Below are 23571 nucleotides of genomic sequence, written 5' to 3'. Positions count from 1 at the left end.
ATCTGAATACCATCTGCTGCCTGCGCAGAGTGTATGCATGTCTACAAGTACGCCAGTGTTTCATTCTTGCTGGAGTCATTTGGGGTTTTTGACACAGATTCTATTTTGGTAAGATAAACTCAGCATTAGCCAGCATTGCCAGAAATGAATTCCTAAGGTAGATGCCTAAAATAAACCAGCAATAAATATTGGCTGTTGGAAGAGGGACTTAGATCTGTGTAATGTAGACACAGCACTATGAGTCATTTTTAACAACAGTCTCTCCCAGGAATCACTAGGACAAGGGTGCCAGGGAGAAAGGAGCCCCTCGGGGGGAGATGAACCCAACAGCAAGGATCTTTCTAGAGAGGCCTGGCTGTTCACATTTGCCACAAATCACAGACTACATGAGGGACTGGAGTGACTGGTTCTGGGGACATTTTGCTCTCACTCCCTCGGTGGTGGCACAGATCCCGGCACAACCAATGCACCTCCCATGATGCCCGTTACCTTATCCATCACACGAGGTGCAGTCCTACTGCCATGCTGCTCGACACCAGTGGCCTCCTGGAGGCCACTCTGAGCCCCTAGAGATGGGCTCTGCCCTTTGGTCCTGCTCAGTTGAGCTGCACAACTTCTCAGGTGCACCAGAAGACGGTCTGGGACAAAGGTCCGGTGGCAGTAAGGGCAGGGCGCAAGCGGCACTGGACTTGGCCCCTCGTGGCTGGCCAGTCCAGACAGAAGGGGTTGAGGCTTCTGCAGGAGCGGCTGGCGGAGCTCCCTGGGCAGCTGCTCATTTGCTATCTTCCACTTCTCCAGGCATTTTGGCTCATGGATAGGAAGTGACAGGCTCCCAAACTCCCTACCGCAGATGTAGCATGGGCGAGTCCTGGGGCGGGCAGAGACTCCACCAGAGGCTTTCCTGATACCAGGAAGGTCATCAGAAGGTGCTCTGGGACCCTCAGCCTTCAGCCTACAGCTTTTCTGGTGAACCAGGAGGCGATCGGGCAGGAAGGTGCGGCCGCACACCTCGCAGGGTGCCAGCTGAGTCTGGGTACCCTGGAAGACAGCCTCGGGGGCCTCCTGGAGGCTGTAGGTGCCGCTGCTGCCCAGAGGCTGTGGCTTGGAAGGTTCCGGCCTCCTAAGGTGCTTGGGTAACTTGTTGTTCTCTGTATGCCACTTCTCCAGGCACTGAGGCTCGTGGATGGCCAGGGATTGGGAGCCGAATTCTCGGCCGCAGATGTAGCAGACCCGGAAGGCTGGCCTACGGGCTGGGATGACCGGGGGACTGGGTTGGCCTGCTGACCTCATCCCCTTGCCTGATGCTCTGGACACGATCACAGTGCCAGGCCGAGCTTTCGAAAGCTGTGTCTCAGCTTTTTCACCAGAATCGACATACCGTGTCACTGGGCAAGGGCTGGCATGGCTGATAAGGAAGGTGGGCTCCTTCCGATGGTGGAAAGCTTGCTGCAAGTCACTGGAAGTCCTTGTCTCCTTTCCTCTTTCCATGAACAAAGCAGGCTTTCTCCAGTGTGTGCCCTGACTTCAGGCCAGACTCACACTAGGCTCCTGCGTGTTCAGGAGGTTAGCGAGGTCGGCCGTCCTGGGGTTCCAAATGGCTGCCAGCGCCTTGGCCCAAAGACGGTGACTCAGAGCATCATTGTAGGCTGCAGTCTGGGATGTTGGAAAGTCCCCATGAGACCTTAGATGTCTGCAAGATCTGTGGAGGGGTGGAGACAGAAGGAGAGGTTATAACACACATATCCACAGCTGACCTGCAAGTGGAGGCGATAAAGGGTGGTGATTTAAAAAAGAAAAAAAATGACCTTTCATCCTCTTTGGCTATGTGGTAGCTGACATGTAGGATTTGATCCACAAAAATTGCAGTAAATATAAAGAAAATGTCCATTGTGAGTGACATCGATAACTATAGTGAAAGTCCGGCACTTTCACAAGGATACACAGTCACAGCGCTTGGCAGATGGAGAGTGGGAAAGACAGCCCAGGCCAAGTCCAGAGTGGAGAGACAAACACCGAGGAGTGGGTACCCCAAATGAAGCAAATGGCAGAACATGCGAGGAGATGTGCTGGAGAGCACAGCCACAGCCAGCCACAGCCAGGCCCAGCCACAGCCACAGTCAGCTACAGCCACAGCCAGCCACAGCCACAGTCACAGCCAGCCGCAGCCACAGTCACAGCCAGCCACAGCCACAGCCACAGCCAGCCACAGCCACAGCCACAGCCAGCCACAGCCACAGCCAGCTACAGCCACAGCCAGCCACAGCCACAGCCAGCTACAGCCACAGCCAGCCACAGCCACAGCCAGCCACAGCCACAGCCACAGCCAGCCACAGCCAGCCACAGCAACAGCCAGCCACAGCCACAGCCAGCCACAGCCACAGCCAGCTACAGCCACAGTCACAGCCAGCTACAGCCACAGCCACAGTCAGCTACAGCCACAGCCAGCCACAGCCACAGTCACAGCCAGCCGCAGCCACAGTCACAGCCAGCCACAGCCACAGCCACAGCCAGCCACAGCCACAGCCAGCCACAGCCACAGCCAGCCACAGCCACAGTCACAGCCAGCCACAGCCACAGCCAGCCACAGCCAGCCACAGCAACAGCCAGCCACAGCCACAGCCAGCCACAGCCACAGCCAGCTACAGCCACAGCCAGCCACAGCCACAGTCACAGCCAGCCACAGCCACAGCCACAGCCAGCCACAGCCACAGCCAGCCACAGCCACAGCCAGCCACAGCCACAGCCAGCTACAGCCACAGCCAGCCACAGCCACAGCCAGCTACAGCCACAGTCACAGCCAGCTACAGCCACAGTCACAGCCAGGAACAGCCACAGCCACAGACAGCCACAGACAGCCACAGCCAGCCACAGCCACAGCCATGGGGACTGCGCTTTTCAGGGCCAGGGATCTTTCTGGCAGTTCCCTGAAGCTTATGCACTTTTCAGAACATGCCTCAAAGCGAAATAATCATAGTAAGGCTTTAAAAAAAGTCTTGGCCGCAATAAGTGAAACCAATTTCATTGAGATAATTTATTAATTTTTAAATTGGGATCTGAAAAGCTCTTCAGAACCTTCATGGAATTGGAAGATAAGTGTGCTTTGGCACAGAAAGCCTTTGGAATCCATGCCTGGGAGGAACCTCTAGAAAGCACAGAGTAAATGAGTGTTACGGAAAATGAAAAAAAAAATGCATGCATTGCAAGATGTTTTTGCACCAAAATAAATATAGCATTTAATTCCATATCTGGAAAGCTTTTGAAGTCCCTGCCAACCTTCTCATTGGGATGTGGTATTCCAGATTCTTGAGTATCTGCAGACCTGAGGTTCACCCCTCCAAAGTCACCCTTCTTCAGGGAAGATGGTGAGGATGACCAGGAAGGCCTTGGGAAGGGACACGCTGGTTGTCACTCACCGTGCACCTGTCTTCCTTTATGAACTAGTGACCTTGGATGCAGAATGCAACCGAGGACAGCACCCAGCTCAGGGGGCACCTGCATGTCCTCCAAGCCAAGAGGCTACATATGGCTTTGATTTTCGTTTTTCCCCAGGATTCATATTTAGTGTGCTGTTTTGTAAGAGGCATGTATGTTTTCTGCACATTTTAAAAAATCAAAACCAAACCAAACCATGGCCATTGGGCTTCCCAGAAGAAAGTTCTGCTAAGTGTACACTGCCAGTGGATTTTAAGCAGTTTGTACCTTGGGCAAAGTCCTGAATCTGTTTTTATCACGAGACCACAATCCATCCTTAGGGAAGTTGATTGGTGATCTCAGGCCTGGGGCCCAGCACTAAGGCTTCCCCTCCCTGTCATGTCTAATGCTGGACACTGCACACCCTGGCCACCCCGAGTTCAGGCTGAGCGACGACAGCCATGCGTGCTCCCAACACGGAACCACGGGGCAGGGAACAACTCAGGGCCCACACGAGCTGCGGACTCTCTGGTTCCTGTGGTTAGGTGCCAAAAGAGGTTGGCCTCTCTGCAGTGGAGTATCAGCTCAGGTCTGGCACAGAGAGCCAAGCGATTCTTCATTTTGACAGATCTGAAGGCAGTGATATTAACACATGTGGCAAAAGAATGTGCTGGCCCCAGACAGAGTGGCCAGCACAGAGAACGAAGTTTAGAGAGATTTATTACTTTATCAGCACCATCCAAAAGGGGGAAGAACATCCAGGGAACCCAAGGAACAGGGTCAAATCTTTTTGTTAGGTTTTTATCAGCAGATGAGGGAAAGAAACTCCCAAATTGCCCTTGTCTCCTGTTTACCAAGCACCTCCTTATGGAGTTTCCTACTTGCTCTTACACCAGGAAGTGGCTGGCACTGAAAAACATATGACAAAGACAGAACAGAAAAATCCTGGCCAACCAGTGACCTCGCTCCCCCTGAATTCCCTGCTCCGCCCCTCGTCAGCTCTGTCCGTGGCAGATGAGCGGACTGAGAAAGTCCTTATTGTCCAATATTACTCCTCATGCCGTGTTTGGAAAGGGAAGTCCCTCGTGTCGCATGGCAGTGACTTGCTAGTGACCGTACTGATTTTTCTATTCATAACTTCAGCTCCTTCGCGGAGGAGTCTTAGGCAGGCACCATCATCATTTCCAGGTTGTAAACAAAGAAGGTGTGACTCAAAGACGACCCGGAAGTGGACAGAGCCCTGGGGCCAGCCCAGCTTCCTCTGGCTCGACCTGCGGTAGGCTTTTTTCATCCCCCTTGCCGCCCCAGTTCCACCAGCTCAGCTTCTCCTGTGTCACTGGCCTCACTGTCTGACTGTGCTCTGCCTAGCCTCGTGGGACGGCAGCTAAGCTCTCCGCCGCTGAGCTCCTGGCTGGGGGAAGGAAACACGCAAGAGAGGTGTGCACAACCCCCTGCGCAGGACCGAGCCGAGGAGGGAGACGGGGTAACCTGAGGCAAGCAGCTTCCTTAAAAGCTGGGGATCATTTTTACTTCACTCAGTGTTATTCTTGATGAAGGTTTTTTCCTGTGCAGGTGACAAATCACACCCATTTCGAGAGAAAAAAAAAACAAACCCACATTCCCAGTTAGGAGCAGGGATGGGTGAGGTGGCCTGGGCTGGGTTCCCATGAGGTCTGTCTTTGTAACAGGTGCAAGGTCAAAGTGAAGCCAGCTGAAGGGAGCAACAGGGATCAGGCTGTGGCCATGTCACCACTGCCATGGCTGGGGCCATGTCACCACTGCACATTGTGCACCGAAAATATTTTCCCTGCAGCCAGCATGAGTGAACAACACAAACTGACTCTCTGCATCTTTACCTGTTACCTGGCCACCAAGCCTGTCGCCCTTCCTGAAGTGTCTCTCTTACTGTTAGGCGACACAACAAAGTGGAAAAGATGAGGTCTCTGCAAGCAAGTGAACTTTGCGGGCACTGGGGTGGCTAACAAAGAAAGCCAGGGTACTTCCTCCATGCCTCTCAGTCCAGCATGGGCAGCTGCTCTTCCCTGTAAGTCAGTTCTAAAAGTGAAAGCGCCCGGAAAATCTGAACTCCATATGTTTAAATCACTTAAGAAACTGGCCTGTTACCCAGACACCTTAGAGCAATGGTGCCAGTTTACAGAGAAGCACGTTGCAAAGCCAGTCCTTCTTGCACCCAGCATCCATGGTGAAATGTGCACACAGTTGGCCAGAATTGTTCATTTTCACCATATTTGCACATGGGGGCATTTAAAGAAAATTCTGGAAGGTACCCACACATATGAAAAGTGATGTCATTCTTCCATTCCCTCTGGGCTTCATAGGAACAGAGAGAGAAAGAAACTCAGAGTGTTTTTCTAACAGTGGAAAGAGCACAACCAAAAATATGCTTACTTCTATAAAAGTTAATTTAGCTCTCTGAAACAAAATAAATACCAATGATGCATGACATGACCCCTCCCTGCTGGTGTAGAATCCAGGTTCTTGAAATGGACAAAGGAATATACAAGCAGAAGCCGGTGCTATCGCTCAGCAGGCTAACCCTCCATCTCCTAGTGTTGGAATCCCATTTGGGTGTTGGTTCAACTCCCAGTTGCTCTGCCTCAGATCCAGTTCCGTGGTCATGGCCCAAAGCCTTGGAAACCAGTACCTGTGTGGGAGATCCAGAGGAAGTTCCTGGCTCCTGGCCACACATCAGCTCAGTTCCGGCCATTGAGACCATCTGGGGAGTGAAACAGTGCATGGAAGATTCTCTCATTCTCTCTCTCCCGCTTGCTCTCTCACTCTCTTTCTTTCTTTCTTTCTGGAAATCTGCCTTTCAGTTAAACAATATAGTAAGTAAGGAACACGCAGCTGAGCTCTTGGCTCTCAGCAAAATCCCATGCCAAGGATCTGTCTCCAGGATGTGTCATCCACTTCAGCCAGCAGCGTGCTCTCCCCAGCCCCATGTCCTTATCTACTAGGTGAACTCTTTCCAAGGTGACCTGGCGGATTCATTCATGCCAGCCTTGGGACCGAGATGGCAAGAATCCTCCTGTAGTCTCTGGCAGAGGGAGTGCAATGGTGACAGTCATTTCACGCAACTCTTCCAAACTGACACAGCCCTGATCTGTGACAACGCACGTGACTTCCCAGCTAAATGTCTGAGTCTTCTGTAGAAAGAGGAGGCATTGCAAAATCTGTAAAACTTTATAAGGAACTGGGAGGCATTCTTGCTGGGCCAGTCACCAACGTGCGTGCGTTATCTCCACTTCCAGCCCTCTCTTCCGTGGCCAGGCCATGCTGGCACCGAGCCTGTGCATTGCTGTGTTGCTGGCCAGTTCCGCTCTGCCAACAACAGCACCGGAAGGAGAATATGAAGACAGAGGAGGCAGCAGGGGGCCCTGTCTGCTGGGGGTTGCCGTGGTCTCTCCCAGCCACCATTGGTTGTCATGGTGACAGCAGTGGGCCCTCCCCCACAGGGCCACACAAGCCACCGGTCCATGCCTCCTCCCTAGAGATCAGAACATGGTTGCCATTGGTTGCTGCTCAGTCATTCAAACCCCTTCCCTTCGGTTCTTCAGCCCTTGGAATGGTCCCTGTCACAGCCTGTCAGTTACTTGTCAATCAGTTTAATTCTTTGCAACACTCTGCATTAACCTCTCCCTGTTTAGAACAAAATATCCATTGGATATTCTTTTTATCTTGCAATGAATACAAATGGAAATAGTCGCATTTTTAAAGTAGCAGTCTATCTGCAACTCATTCAGACTGGGGAAAAGGATCATTTGTAACTTTTATACCTTCACCACCAGGCCTCTGGAGAACTACCAGACCTGCTCTTTCATTTGTCACTAATCTAATTAAATCATGAGGGGTGACTTGCCATTTTAGACACAGTTCTATTTTCCTTCATTTTATCTGGAACTGTTGCATGATTGGTGACCCAGCCATAAGGCCTGTTTGGCCCAAGAGAAGCCCGTCTACTCTTGGAAGATGGAAGATGAGTAGCTGTCAGGCAGCTGTGCTGGCCCGCTGCAGCTGACCCCACCTACCACATACGGCAGCACCTGGGCCAGAGGCACCTACAGCTTCCAACAGATCTGGTGTGGCTGCTAGAAGGCAGAGTGACGGCACGTGGGGACCGGAGGTGTTGTGGTTTGAGAGATACAGGAGCCAAATTTGAGAGCGGAAGAAAGAGAAAACACTTTTAGAAAAGCCACTTAGCCTGAATCTAAGTATCTGGGGGAATATTGTTATTTCCAGACTTACCCTGAATAGCTCACGAAGAGTTCCCGTTCCCTGTCTCACCTTCTCCTGGCAACTTCCCACCAAGAAACCTAAGTTCTCTCACTTTCATTCGGTCTAACGGTCCGGTGTGGGCACAGCTGCTAATGGTTAGGAAACAAAAGCACGGAAGGAGGCTCTGCACACGTCTAAGCACAGCCTTTCCAAGGCTCATAACATTGAAAGCTATTATTAGAGCAGCCTTGGGATTTTCTCTCTATGTTGAGCATCCAAACCCCAGACCATTCAGCTGTCCTGAGTGCCGTACAGGTATAACCACACCCTGGTGACACTGACATTTGCAGTGGAGGATGACAGGTTAGGGAAGCCATCAGTCCAGTCACAAGAAAGGCCCGGAATGCATAGAAATCCAAAGGAGAGGAGAAAAGCCTGCCCGAGTCAGGCCACTGAACAGCTAGCGACGCACACAGGAAGTGCACGTGGCACTTTTTGTTGCATGCAGAACAGTTTTACTCCAAGAGGATGCCTCTAAACCAACAGGTATTTGTCAAGATTTTTTTTAAAGATTTATTTATTTATTGGAAAGTCAGATATACAGAGAGGAGGAGAGACAGAGAGGAAGATCTTTCATCTGATGATTCACTCCCTGAGTGCAACGGCTGGTGCTATGCCGGTCCGATGCCAGAATCCAGGAACTTCTTCCAGGTCTCCAACACGGGTGCAGGGTCCCAAAGCATTGGGCCGTCCTCGACTGCTTTCCCAGGCCACAAGCAGGGAGCTGGATGGGAAGTGGAGCTGCTGGGATTAGAACTGGCGCCCATATGGGATCCCGGCACGTTCAAGGCGAGGACTTTAGCCCCTAGGCCACGCTGCTGGGCCCTATTCATCAAGATTTTAAAGCAGTGGTTCACCAATCAAATCTGGTCTGTAGATAGGATTTTATTTTGTCTCCAAAGAGTTAAGAAAGTTTGAATTAGTTGTCATGGGAGATGTCACATAACAAATCTTTCTTCTTCAAAAACAGGAAGATTGGGCCTTGCCGAAGCCACAGTGGTGACATTCGCCTGAGTTGGTGCTGAGTGCGAGCCGCGCGCTCTGGCCAGCCAGCAAAACCTCTCACAGACCTACACTTGGTGCCTCACCCTTGGAGGCAGGGGATTTTGTGAGTTTTGGTAAGCCTTGATGGAAAGTATCCTTTTCCCTCATTTTTCTGTAATGAAATATTTCGATCCAAAGAATCGAAAATCTCAGCCCCGAAGAAAATTAAAATCCAGCTGAAGACAGATATCATTATCTCATCTCTAGTATATAATTACTAAAACACAACAACGTATTTATTTGTAAAAAAGTTAGAATGGAAACTTCTCAGTCAAGATAGGTTGTGGCTGGACTGCTTAGCCGCAAGGGGGCAAAGTCCAAGGAGCCAGACAGAACTCAGGGACGCGAGGCAGGGTGTAGGTTTTTAGGGTCATAAGGGAGGGATGCATAGAACTGCAGAAACAGAAGATTTCCAATAGACAGAAAAGGGACAATAGAAAGACGAAAAAGTGGAAACACCGTTTTGTGGATCACATGAACTTTCGGGAGAGATTGTCATCATAATTTCCTTCTCAATGATATGAGCAGAGCCACTTTGCTGTTTATGCCTGTGGACTTTCATGCTCAGTGAGTCTCCAGAGGAGGGCTGTCATACAAATTACCCTACCTTAGGGCCCGGTGTGATAGCCTAGTGGCTAAATCTTTGCCTTGTATGCACCAGGATCTCTTATGGGCCCTGGTTCGTGCCCAGACTGCTCCATTTCCTATCCAGCTCCCTGCTTGTGACCGGGGGAAGCAGAAAAGGTTGACCCAAAGCCTTGGGCCCCTGCGCTTGTGTGGGAGAGCTTGAGGAAGTTCCTGGCTTTGGATCAGCTCAGCTGCAGTTGTTGCGGCTACTTGGGGAGTGAATCAGTGGACAGATTTTCCTCTCTGTTTCTCCTTCCCTCTGTAGATCTGCCTTTGCAATGAAATAAAATAAAATAAAATAAAATAAAATAAAATAAAATAAAATAAAATAAAATACTAGTTAATAAAGAGAATCCTAAACAAGTTATGGACAGTATAAAGCGTTCTTGGATTGTCAACATTTAGAACACAGCAGAACTGGGCTCCTTGTGGGGGGTCAGAGTCTGCTGTCTATTTTCTTTCTGCCCAGTTGGCAGTTTTGTTAAGAAGTAATTAGACATGAGCTAGAACTGGAAATGTGTAAGAACAGCCTGAGCATTCCTCCTCCATGAGTTCTCCTACAGCTGCCAAGTTTCTAAAATTCAGTTGCTGTGGAGTTGGCGTGTGGCCCACTAGTTCAGATGCTGCCTGAAGCACCGACATGCTACTTCCAGGTAGCCAGGTTCAAGCCCCAGCTTCTCCAATTCCAGCTCCTTGCTGATGCACATTCTGGGCTCCCATGATTGGGTCCCTGCCGCCCACATGGGAGACCCAGGTTGAGTCCCAGGTTCCTCGTTGAATCCAGCAAAACCCTGGCTACTGCAGGTATTTGAGGGAGTGAAGTACAGGTGGATGATCTCTGAATCTTCCTGCCTTTAAATTTTCTTTCAATTAAAATTAAAAATGACAAAAATGGGGCAGGGAGGTCACAGATATCTATGTTTTAGTATTCAAATTGAAAGAGAACATCACAGGTGTGTGCCCGTGCCTAGCAGCCAGACACATGACACACTCGCACATCGTTCCCATTGTCTGCTTGTTCTCGGTTTCCAGTCGCTGGTGCAGCACCCTTGGCACAGACTTCCAAGCCACAGGGAGGTAGTGTCAAAAGTGCAGTCACTGGCCCACTGTGTCCAGGTGGGAGCAAACACGACATGGAACACAGCTGCCCTTGAAGGGAGCTGTTGGCCAGGGTGGACTGGCATGAGCGATGGGCCTCGCTGTATCCTGCGGGGACCTTTCGACCCACATCCCTCCTCACAGTACAATGGTCTCAAAGTCGTGCCTCACAGCTCTGTCCACCCCCAGGAGATCAGGGCTCCCTGGAGTCTGGCAAACTCTTAAACTGATCATCATGACCATTCATTACACACATCAGCACCCTTTGTTCATTATGCTCTCCCCACCCAACGCTGCATGTCAGGAGAGTCCTGAGCTAGGAAGACAGAAGCAAAACAGAGCACACAGGGCCGAGTTTCTGCCCCGTGCATGGATGAATGCGCCTCTATTTCCCGATGCTCTCACCACGACTTCTCTGCTGGTGACTCAGGACACTGAGCAGTTACATCCGCCCACAGGTTGAGGCTGTTTCTCAATAAGGACTCCCATCCTCCTATGTAAATAAGCCATCAAAAAGCTATTGTTGGGGTGCATCACAGCCCTGCATCTTGTACACAAGGCCCTGTTTCTCGCACCTTATGGTTGGAGCTCGCCCACGGAGCACGATGCACAACCCCTCTGTACTACAATTTTCACGTCTCAGAGGAGCTCAGATAGGATATTGCTGCTGGAGAAAACCACTACAAAGTGTTTCCTGGTGTCTCCTGTGGTGTCTCCAGCAAATCACGCAATGCGGCAATAACTCATTGTTTTAAAACACACATTGCTCACGTACTAGGGACTTGAAATGTCCTGAAATAAAAGCCCTCCGTCCACTCCGAGCCTGGAGATGGTACCAACTACCACATTCTGTTTTCCTAACGCGAATAGAGAAGACCCGTGTGTTTATTTTACGCCAAACACGGTCCTGGACTGATCATGAGAGCTGGTTGGGAGAATGCTGTCCTGTAAGCTCATTTTTCCTTCTTTCCTGTGTCCTCAATGGGCCCTTTTTCATTCAGTTCATCAGTTCTGTCTCCGTTTTAAGTCTAAGACAATGAGGACATGAGGCAATTGGGCTGAGCATGCAGAGTGCAGGACCCCTTGGTTTACTCCTTTGGTACTTTGCTCTGCATTTTCTTTTTTGGCTAGAAGGATAGAAGCAGTGCTGACGAGCTCACAGCTAGAAACATGTTCGCTTCCTGTCTACTCCACTTTCTGGAGAAGACAGAAATAGAGGTGACGGATTCAGTCTACCCCTTGATTCTTCCAGTGTGAAAAATCTTTCCCAGAACTGGTGAGAAATAAGCAGCAACTAGAGAGATGTGAGGTGTGAAAGGGGCTCAGCCCCTGCTGACTCCAAACACAGAAGAATGGCGGCCCAAGCCAAGCAAAAGGAGAACTCTCTAGAAGCCGACCGGAACAAGAAAACAGACTGTCTGCGGACACCTCCAGCTGGAACACAGCCTGGCCAACGCCGTGACTGTGTCCTGTGTCAGCCTTGGGAGTTACAGAACTCTATGATAATGAATTTGCATTGTTTTAAAGCACTAACTTTATGGTCATGTGCTGCCAGAGCGATCATGAACTGAAAGGCCACAAAAGAAAGAAATTAACTTTGCGAGTGCAATCTAAACCAAAAAGGTTGGTTAGCTAGTTTTGTTCCCACGGTGCCACAGATTCTTGATACTCAAGTCAAGATTCCGAGGAAACATTACAAAGGGGACTCCATGCTGTGGCCCTTGCTGGTGTCTCAGTGAGCATGAGTCAGCAGGGGTCAGCATGAGTCTGCCTCAGTTAGCCATCTAGAATGGCATTCATTGCTGTAGCATGGTAGCATGGGTTCCTGTGTCTCTCACCAGCACTGCTAATGGAACTGCACTGCACTGAATCCAGGTATCAGGCCCTCATCTCCCAGTCTCTTCCTCCCTCACAACTTGCATGATAATCAACTTCCATTTCAAAATGAGGTCACTTCAAAATATGACATCAGTGAAACTCTACAGTCTGCAACCATTTTTAAAAATGCATTTATTGTTGTTTGGAAGGTAAAATTTCAGAGAGAAGAGAGAGGTCTTCCACCTGCTGGCTCACTCCCCGAATGGCCACAATGAGTCAAGAGCTTCTTAGGGATCTTACTTGGGTGCAGGGTCCCAAGGCTTTAGGCCATCTGCAGCTGTTTTCCCAGGCCACCTGCAGGGAGCTGGAAGAGAAGTGGAGCAGCCCAGACACAAACCGGTGCCCATATGGGACTCTGGTGCTGCAGGTGAAGGCTTAGCTTCTACGCCAAGCTGCTGGCCCAGGATGCAACCCTATATGATTTTTTTCCACTCAGCATAACTCCCTAGAGAGTCACACAGTTGTTGCATGAACCAACACTTTGCTGTTTCAAGTCACTGTTATGTTGCATATGAGAGCACTCCCAAAGGCTCATGGGAAAAGGCAATTGGAAGTATGAGTCTACTGTGTATCTGTGTCTTGTCTCATGACTGCTTGGTAGGATAATTCAAGGCAACCTGGAAGCTGAACTCAAAACAAGCCCCTTAGCAGACTGATAAGTGATCACTTTGATAACCTTCACTGTTATTACATGACTTCATCATCTGTTTTATTATATTTTCACACATGATCTAGTCAGATGGCAAGGTCATTAGGAGATAAACTAGATTGTTTAAGATTATCTTCCCCTCAATAGACCATGCTCAGATGACATTGGCACCATGGTAAGATGCCAGCTAAGACATCTGGGTCCTATTTCAGAGTAACTGGGTTGACATTCCAGCTCTGGCTCCTGACTCCAGCTTTCTGCCAACACGGACCCTGGGAGGCAGGGTGATGGTTCAGATGGCTGGGTCCTTGCCACCTCCGTGGGAGACCCAGCTCCTGGCTTCTGCCAAGTGGGCAACTGGGGAGTGAATCCACAGATGGGAGCTCACCATCTCCCTGCCTCTTAAATAAAATTAAAAACAAAAAAGTTTTTAAAAAATATTCTGATTCCAAAGTTTTCATTCCCTGACTCAAAACATTCAGATTTTAATAAAATATATTTCAACCTGTAGTAAGAAATATAGAAAGTCATAAAAACGTTACTTTCTAAAACTATAAAATAACGGTGAAATGTTTTAATCACGCTGCCTACTGCCCTTGGCGCCCAGCCAAGGATGCCTGCTGACTCTTCGGAGGAGACAGCCCACACAGGAGCTGCAGCTCTGTGTGCAGCACAGCTTAACTCCCCACCCAGGGCTGAAATGCATTGGAGCAGAGCTGAGTCTGGAACCAAGGGGCTGAGAGCCCCGTGGTGGACAGGCCTCTTTTGAAACCTTCCTCAAGAGCCAAGCAGTAGTCATAGACCTCTGAAACAGCGTGCGAGAGGGGGCAGGACTGAAAAACCAACACGCACCATACCTGCGGGGGAACACCCTACCCAACAGGAACATAACCTGGTCCGACTTTGACCTCACTGAGATCGCACCAGAAAACCCAGGGTGTAAAACTTGTTGGCCAGGACCTCCCTAGAACAGCTGGTCCCCATGTTTCCTCTGCCACGCACACAGGTCCTGTTAATAAGCCTTCCCAGGTAAGCAGGGTCTGCCTGGACTGGACTTGTGTAACAATTACTTTAGCCCAGTATGCTGCCTGTGCGAGAGGAACTAAGCTTGGCTATTTTGTGCTGTCATCTTTTTGAGTTTGCATTGCTCCCACCATGTTATTCATCAGGTTATTTCCAGGTTAAGTGGTGGTTCCACTCATGAGCTAATAGGCTTCAGCAAGTTAGTCTGATGGCTGTTTAGGGCCATGTGCCATGGAAAATTAAGAAAGCTTCCCAGAGCCCCTGTGCAGTCCAGAGGCAGGGTCTTCCTGGTTGTAGGAAGGAGGCTGGGGCCACCAGAAATCCTGTGGTGTCAGTGTGTCACAGCAGGCTACCTGCTCCTGGGTTGTGAACTGGCTTTCATGTTCTTGTTGATTTTCTTAGCTTTCTAATTTTTCACGTGCCAGGGTATTATAACACCACAGGTATACGAAAAAAATACAAAGAATATACTTTGTCTTTGGAAATGCACACACTGGGGCCAGCATTGTGGCATACCAAATAAAACCACTGCCTGCAGCAATAGCATACCATGTGGTGTCAATCAATGTCCTGGCTCCACTTCTCATCTAGCTCTCTGCTTATGGCCTGGGAAAGCAGTAGAGGATGGCTTACGTTCTGGGAACCCTGCACCCACATGGGAGATCCAGAGGAGGCTCCTGGCTCCTGGCTCCAATTCAGCTCAGTTTCAGTCATGGTAGCTAATTGATGAGTAAACCAATGAATGGAAGATCTTTGTCTCTCTTTTTCTCTGTAAATCTTCCTTTCCAATAAAAATAAATAAATCTTTTAAAAATTTAGAATAAATAATAAATTTAAAAAGTAAAAAGGCAACATATAAATTTAGGATCTGTCCTGTAGATATCAAGTAGAAGAATGGCAAAAGTTTAGCTTTTCAGTTCATTAAAAAAACTGTAATTGCAAAATTAAAATAAAATATATTCAGTTACATTAAATATCAGTGAGCTATTAGTGAATAACAATTAAGCCTACATATGTAGCCAAAGAATGGATAGTATCTTTTTATGGAATTTTAGCTAACAGCATTCCTGTGCTATTATCAATATTCTGTGTTGAGAACTTTATTTTGAAACCACTTATCACCCACAAACACCACAATGTTTAAAATAATTAAACACCACTTGACACTGTGTTTTACATAGGAAATAGACTAAGAGGAAAATGTGGTGCTAATTTTTGCTGGTTTAAATGTCATGTGTTTCATATACATGATGGTGCATCTGGCTCCAGACTGACTGAGTGATCCAAGGTTCATCTTATTTTAATATTGCACAAGCAGTGTACTGGAGACGGAGTGCCACAAACCGGTCCAAGCCGTGTAAATAATAACTTTTTTCATTATTTATCTACGAGTTCAAAATGAATCCTAATGTATTCTTTCATGAAATAAGTTAATGCACTTCTTTCCTTTCAATGTGTATATCTGCAAATTTTATGTGATCGACAAGAGGTTGAAATTGTGTTCCTTCATATCAATTGCCTACACATACACACATATCCCTCTACATCCACAGCTCGCTCCACGTTCCCCTTCCGGTCAAGGGAATGAATTTGTGATTCCCTTGCCATAATGCCCTTGAAGCATTGAGTCCATGCCAGGAAGCCAGGCCATTAAACACATTCTTGATCACAGTATGTTGGGTTGAAACTAGGTCAGATGGTACTAATAAGAAGAACTGTTGGCTAAGAATGAGATCGCAAACTGAGTTCAAATTCCTTCCAATGGCTTCTTACTAACCTCTTGTCTTCATGCTTCTCATTTTGCTCTAGTGCAGTTCACAGCAAATGCACTATGGATAGGATCTCTTGAGTGGGAGAGGTTACACTGGTGGTGAGGCCAGGGTGAGAGGGTCATATGCATGCCTGCCTTTGCCCTCACTCTCCAATTAGATTCTCAGTCCTACAGGGAGACTACATGTGAGATGAGAAAAGGTGGAAGGCACTGACACTGAAAAGATGGTGCTTTCCCCAGACACAATTGCTTACTAATTTGGCAGGAAAGAAATATCAGTGTCAAATCAGTTTTTACAGAACACTGCATGCTTGCTCGTGGCTGCCTCTGTCTTTAACTTTGGTCCCAGAACAGCCCGGAAAACGGCCTTCAAAGTCCAAATTATCTGATTTGGTTGATGAGGAAATGATATGATATGATTTGATATGATGAGGAAAACTTCCAACTCACGAATTAATACATGCAAATGAGACTCAATTTCAATAAAACAATTATTCATCAACATGAATCTATAACACAGCGCTCCATGCCCCGGAATCCTCTCGAATCTGCCAGTCCCAAATGCCAGTCGTCTCCTGTGAGTCTATTCTGAAAGACAAGCTTGGCTCCACTGTTGCCTGTCGCTCTAATCCCTTCTGACGACAACATTCACCTATGTCCACTCTTCTGGCAGGGGGTCTTCCTGGGGGCATCCTTGAGGGCTGATACCTGGGACACGTTCTCCCTGTTTCTCAGCCTCTGCCAGGAAGGAGGTGATGGGATTTCTTACCTTCTACATGGTTCTAGAATGGCACAAACTGATGAAAATGCACCACTCGTCAGAGAGTCTGGGAAGATGATCGATCCCCCACATTTGTTGAAATCAGGTAAACCTTGCACGGCGACCACGAAGGCCAAGTTCAGTGTGTCCACAAACATCTCTTAGGAATAATAACCCAGATCTAATTCACTCTAAAACAAGTTTGAAAAAGCCGGGCCAGAAATGGGAGTTGATGATTTCAGGCTCAGAAAGGTGGGTATTTTATGTCAGTGACAGTAATATTTGGAGAGCCGGGAAATATTTTTCTTCAGGAAACATGTGTTTTTTTTTTTTTTCAAATTACAGAAGCAGAGAAGGGATGAGAGGAAACAGAGTTCCCATCTGCTTTTCCATTCCCCAAATCCTGGCAACCACTGGAATTGGGCCAAGCAAGAGCCAGAAACTCAATTTCAGACTCCCAAAGAATGGCAGGGACCCACATGCTAGAGTCACCATCTGCTGCCTCCTGGCGTCTGCATTCCCATGCAGCTGGAGTCAGGAGCCAGAACCGGGGTTCAAATCCAGGCACCCCAATACGGGACTCAAGCATCTGATTCATTAAGCCAAAAACCTTCCAGTTGGGTTGTTTTCTGTCAGTTCATAGGGATATGTGAAGACATCTATGCTGATGGTTCTCTCAGTAAATCAGAATTGAGAGAAACGCATTGTTAAATAAGCCAGCAGCGCAGATTTTGCAAACAAGGCTTCCTGGCAAAAATTTTGAGCAAAAAGATCAACAGAGTCTGAAATACACTGGATACCCCATATTATTGGATGAACAAATAAATTAACACCAAGTTCAAGTCACATTATGTACAAATAGGTTTGGAAAACACATTTTTTTTCAGCTGAGATTATGATTCTTGAAGAAATTTATAATCTTGTAAGAAATACTGCAGCCTGGTTCAAATTTTCATGTACGGTTCTGCCAGCAACTGGTCAAGGAAGGACTTGCCTTTCATACTTGTCATGAGTACTCCAGTACTTAGGAGCCAAGATAAATTGGCTTATTAAAATTAATGATACCAATAATCCCAGATAAACATATTGGGAGTCCAGAAACATATGGCTTACCCACATACATGGTCCATTCAGGTTTCACAAATAAGCCAAGACAATGCGATGAATAGAGGAAAATATTTTTGACAAACGACAGTCAACAACTGGGAGCATGCAGGGACAGTTATTATGGATCTCCTGCCACAGCCACTCACAGCAACCAACACAACATGGATTGTAGGGGCTCAACAAAAGCTAAAGCTATAAAGTTCCTATAAAACAGCATAGCAGAATAGCTTAGTCTTGATATTTGTAAAGATTTCTTAGGGGAGAAAAGAACATTAAATGTAAAGTAGAAGTGTATAGAATGAGATATCCTCTAAATCAGAAATTTTTGTTCTTTAAAAATCACCATAGGGCCTGGTATGATGGCTCAATTGGCTAATCTTCCCCCTGCAGTGCTGGGATCCCATGTGAGCCCAGGTTCATATCCTGGCGGCTCCACTTTCCATTCAGCTCCCTGAATGGAAGATGACTCAAAGTCTTGGGATCCTGCATGCATATGGATAGGGGATAAGCTTCTGGCTCCTAGCTCCAGATTGGTTTAGTTCCAGCCATTGTGACCATTTGGGGAGTGAACCAGTGGATGGAATATCTTTCTCTCTGTTTCTCATTCTCTCTGTATATCTGCCTCCCCCCCCCCAATAATAATAATAATAATATAAATCCTGAAACAGAAAACCTGGGGGAGGATGCAGTGGTTAGGAAGCCACTGTGAGACACACGCCTTCAGCAGCTCCAAGCCCTCGGTTGTTCATCTGGTTAGCTGCTCCTGCACGGCTCGAGCACTCGGGTCCCCGGCACACGGCGTCCTTGGCTCCTGCCTTTGCCTTGGTCCCATCCTGGCTATTTGAAGCATTTAAGGTGTGAATCAATGGGTGGAAAGTCTTTCTGTTTCTCTGACTTCCAAATACAAAGTGAAAGTAGATAAAAACTAATGTTAAAAAAAGGAAATCAAAGGAAGAGGCACAGATTGGAAATGTGTGTGTGTAGGAGCTCTATTTGAAAAGGAACATGTATATAAATAGGTGTGTGTGTCAGAATTACATATACACACATCTAACTGAAACTCAGATGTACATACACACATGAAACAGACCTGAAACAGGACAACTAAATCTGAATATATTATTTACAGCATAGGCAACAAGGTTATGAAACAATACTGCTGTTCACTGCTGTTCACTGGTGACAGCGCATGAGCAGTGGCCACCTGTGGTGGGAAGGCTGAGCAGCAAAGATAAGAGAAAAACTTCCAGGTCAATGGAAATATCCTATGCATTGACGGAAGAAAGATTTATAGAACTGCGTTTGTTTATGAACTCAAGATTAGTAACATCTCTCACCACCCAGATTATATCTCACTTTATAATAACAACAGCAATATCCCATCCACGTTAACTGAGTAGCTACAGCTTTTATTATCATTTTCCTTTTGTGGATAATCTGAATCATAAACATGCAATCCATGAGAAAACTGACTTCGTAGTTCACCTGTCAACGCCAGCATCACACAACAAAGAAAAATGATATCATTTTGTTTAGAAATAGAAAGTTTTAACTTGAGGACCAATTAGACTTTTGGATTATGTTTTTAAAGCAAGGAAGTGGAAGAGACCAAGAATATCTGAATCAAACAGTCATCATTAGTTGAAACTAAGGCTTTGAGCTTTAGCGGCTGGCAGACAACAAAGAACACACACTTTCTGAGAAGTCTTACCTTGAACCTTTGTACCTTTCCAGCTTGGCTTCTGTCCCGGCCTGCCAAGGCCATGTGGGTATTCCGGCAAGGGGCTGGAGGACGCAGGAGCGGAAGAGCTGGGAGCTGCAAGAGTCACATCCCCCCTGCTGGAGTCCCTATTAGTATGGGAGGCAGCTTGCTAACAGGAACCACAGCCCTGGGCGCCTGGAGGTATCCCAGCAACCTGTCAACAAAAGGGACGGGAGAGAGAATTCTGTAGTCACCGGCTGGAAAAGTTCAAAACAAAGGGGGAAGGCACTCAGCAAAGAAGGTGGAGTGTGACTCCTGGGGCTGCACCACTGCCTCTGAGCAGAGTGGCAGACTGAGTCAAGACCCAAGCTCTTCAGTGTGGAAATGCTAGGAAAATTCAGCTAGGTCTTAGGAGAGCAGCAGCAACTAAGGCTTACTGATATCTTTTTGTTCCTGTTATCCAGGGACATTAATGAACCAATTACACAGAAACACTCCCCAGATGGCCGCAATAGCCAGGGCTGGGCCAGACCAAAGGCAGGGGCACAGAGCTTCTTTGGGGGGCTGCTTCTGCTCTTTCCCAGAGCATTAGCAGAGATTTGGACTGGAAATGGAGCAGCTGGAACTTGAATCAGTGTGCATATGAGATGACAGCATTGCAGGTGGCAACTGAACCCACAACGCCACAATACGGGTCCAGAGCTTGGACTCTTCAAATCAGGGAGACAGAACCTATTCTTGGTTCTGTACTTTTGTCTAAAATGCACAAAACTTCTAGATAAATAGAGGCTATGCTAAATTCATCTATCCAACATGTACTGAGGTACAGAAAATATTTTAAACCCTGAGAAGAGCATTGAATATTACTTAAAATAACAACTTTTTAAAGTTTCCTATTTAGCAATACTTCGAGATGTTAATTAATTGTGGCATAATCTCATGGCAAAATGACCTGCAAGCATTAAAGTTGGGTAGGCAAAGGAGCTGATCAACATTGGGAAAAAGCTCACAGTAGCTTGGTAAAGGACAGAGCGAAGGTGCAAATTAAAATCAACACTCTGGTTTCATTCAACTGTGCAAGTGTGTGTGTGTGTGTGTGTGTGTGTGTGTGTGTGTGTGTGCGTGCGCGCGCATGTTTATGCACATATCTAACCGGAAGGGCCTGTTTCAAAATGTTAGCAGTGGCTAGCAGCGGCAAGAATCAGAAACATTTTACTAACTATTCCTTAGCACCAAAAAAAAAACCCCTAAACACGAATATTCCCAAACCCTGCCTCTCACCTAACAGAAACTGAGCTGACAGAAGCAGGCGAGCCTGAGACCTCACACCCACACACACTGCAGGACGATGGAGTTCCCGCGGAAATGTCCTCTACAGGGAATCTGTTTTGCATCCTATTGGTACTAGAACACAAAATAGTTCCTAACTCACGGGTTTTTCTTCTGGAACCACAGCTAAGATATCACATGAAAACGGTAATGAATGTCTAAGGTGCCGGAACTGCTACGACGTCAGCAACTAAGTCCCAGATGAGGGAAGGAACATTTGATTTTACCTTAACACGTTACCAATTTTACACAAACTGCACACTTTATTGGCTCAACTGTGAGCTATTTCTCTAAGGAAAATGTCCAATCAATAAATACACACACACACACACACACACACACACACACACACACACACACACACACACACTATTCAGTCCAATCACTGGCCATTTGGCCCAGACTGTGGGACAGGCAGGAAATGCTGGCCCAGTACAGAAGGACAAAACTGGAAACCCTCGCGAGAATTGGGGCAAAAGCATCCTTCCTCCTGACACACAGTGACCGCTCCAAGAAGGCCTGAGAGGCATGGCAGTTGTCAGCCAGTGGCAGGCAGGGCATTGGCGTGTTGTCAGCTGGGAGCCCGTGGTGCGTGCCTGGCCCGGTCCTTCCTAGGGCATCTGCCACACTGCCAGCTGCTTTTCTGTACTCATCAGCACGGCCCTTGACACCGGCAGGCGACAGGGCATTGTTCCCTACCCGATTCGGAACTCGCTTTCACGTCACGGGATGGTATTTGCAGCCCTATATTCATCTTGGCTAGAGATCTTCTTAGCTGCATTCTCATTCCCTGTCTCTCTCTCTGTGTCTCTCTCTGCCTCTCTCCCCCAGAACTTCCCAGCTACAATCTCATTCCATGCTCTCTCTCCCCATTCCCCTCCCCTAAAAGCATTAAAACTTTCAGTGTGTGTGTGTGTGTGTGTGAAGGAAGCTTTTGGACATCAAACAGCTCTTACAACACACAACCTTTTGATGTCTTAAGTGTAAACCAAATAGAAACATATGGCTTCTGTTCCCCTTAAATCATATACAGTTGAAAAAAAAAACAACCAAAAGAGAATGTGCTTGCCACAATGAGTTCTCTTTGGATCCCAAACATCTGAAAATCACTTTCAAGATGATGAATTCACAATATTTACCCACCCCTATTAATAACATGAGCAGGGAAAACCCTTGATTTATGGCCACTGCTAAACCACTCCCATCTGTTGAGTGGGCAACTCGTGAGCAGTGTGAACTTCAAGATAACCATGTTCTTCCTTCTGTTTCGCCTCCAGACTCTCAGCTCCACCCCACATCAAAGGCGCTGACACCCGCTCCTCCGAACTGCTGTTGCATCAGCTTTTCTCACCTCCAAAGAACAGTCGGTCATTTCAAGTTATGTGACGCCAATCATGCTGGTGTCCCTGTGGGAAGACGCCAGCCTCCACTCAGCAGCCAGATCTGACCCCGTGGCAGCAGCCGCCCACCACAAGGAATTCTGAAATGACTTTCCTTTGTGCTGTACGCCTGCACAAGCCCTGGGCCTATCCACGTAGGGAGAAATCACAGCGAGGGTCATGGGGCAAGAGAACTGCTCTTCCTCGCCGCTGTGTCTGGCCACCCTCCTGTTTCTTTGTGGAGGCACAGCTCAGACCTGACTCCGCTGGCTACTGACAACTCCTCCTAGATGATTTAAACCAGGTATGGGCTGCATTCTGTGTGCAACATTTGTTGTTTTTTTTTTTTTATTAGTGGCAGCAGGAATCCAAACAGGAAGTTTGTGAAGTCTGACAAAAGTCTGCTGGTGCCCTTTTGTTTTCTACAGTCAGTGCTAACCTCATTCTTATTGCCCATCTCAGAAACAGCAGGGGCCAACTCCCCTGATCTCAAGCCACAAGATCCCAAATCCTACACAATCTCCAAGAGATCGCACTGTGGCCAAGGAGGAAAGCAGACACTACCAGATGAACCCATAGCTCATCTGAGATGGACTGCAGGTCTTTCTGGTGCCCACTGGCTCTTCTCCCACTGTCTCCTCCTGTACTACCCTTGGAGCCACACTGTCTTCAAAGCATGCTCATCCCGAAGGAGAGGACTGGGATTTTCACATACGTCCTATGTGTAAGATCAACTCGGACATTAACTGAGTTTAAAAGACTACCGAATTTGAAATGTGTAAATTCAAAATATCACAAGCATGTCCCATGGTAAATCAGAAAGGAAGAGGAAGCATACTTTAAATAAGAACTTCTAAAACTTAGAGGGGCTGGCATTGTGTTGCAGTGGGTTAATGCACACTTCTGATGCTGGCATCCCATAACAGAGCACTGGTTGGAGTCCTGGTTGCTCTGCTCCTGGTCCACCTCCTTGCCAATCCACCTAGGAAAAGCAGCAGAGGATGGTTCAAGTTCTTGGGCCCCTGCTAGCCACATGAGAGGCCAAGGTGATGATGTTGGCTTCTGGTTTTGGCCCGCCCAGCCCTAGCTGCTGCTGCAACCATTTGGAATGTGTCTCTGTATCTCTCAGATAGATAGATAGATAGATAGATAGATAGATAGATAGATAGATTTTTAGAAAGTTTTAGAAGGAACTACTGGTGTAGTAGAATGCTGCCCAACAGATCTCATAGCCTGGAAGACTCCTTGACCTTGGAACAAAGCTTTTCAACCTTGGTTTTCGCTATTGGTCCCACCCCTGCCAAGACTTCACAGGCTTTCTTCTTCCTCTTCTTCGTTTTAATCCTTCTGCCCTCAACATGAAACTATAATACCACCAATACTCTTTGTATCTGCTTATAGATGCAGTCTTTTTGGTGTGCTACAACACAGCACAGCCTCTAAGATGATGCCACTCCTAACCTCCTCTTCCACGGCCTCTCTCCTCCATGGAGCATG

At 47.6% G+C, this 23571-nt stretch overlaps 1 protein-coding gene across 1 annotated transcript; it reads right to left on the bottom strand.

Annotated features, from left to right (window-relative positions):
* Positions 1–426: 426 nt before the first annotated feature.
* On the bottom strand, positions 427–1488 carry LOC121152450 (zinc finger protein 474-like). The gene has a single exon (XM_040974517.1). The coding sequence runs from the start codon at positions 1486–1488 to the stop codon at positions 427–429; it is 1062 nt and encodes a 353-aa protein (XP_040830451.1).
* Positions 1489–23571: the final 22083 nt, after the last annotated feature.

Source organism: Ochotona curzoniae, unplaced genomic scaffold (genome assembly GCF_017591425.1).
Source record: "Ochotona curzoniae isolate NIBS_2020 unplaced genomic scaffold, NIBS_Ocur_1.0 contig_1, whole genome shotgun sequence".
NCBI classification, from domain to species: Eukaryota; Metazoa; Chordata; class Mammalia; order Lagomorpha; family Ochotonidae; genus Ochotona; species Ochotona curzoniae.
The sequence above is the reverse complement of the archived record's forward strand: the minus strand, read 5'-3'. Positions and strand labels throughout refer to the sequence as shown.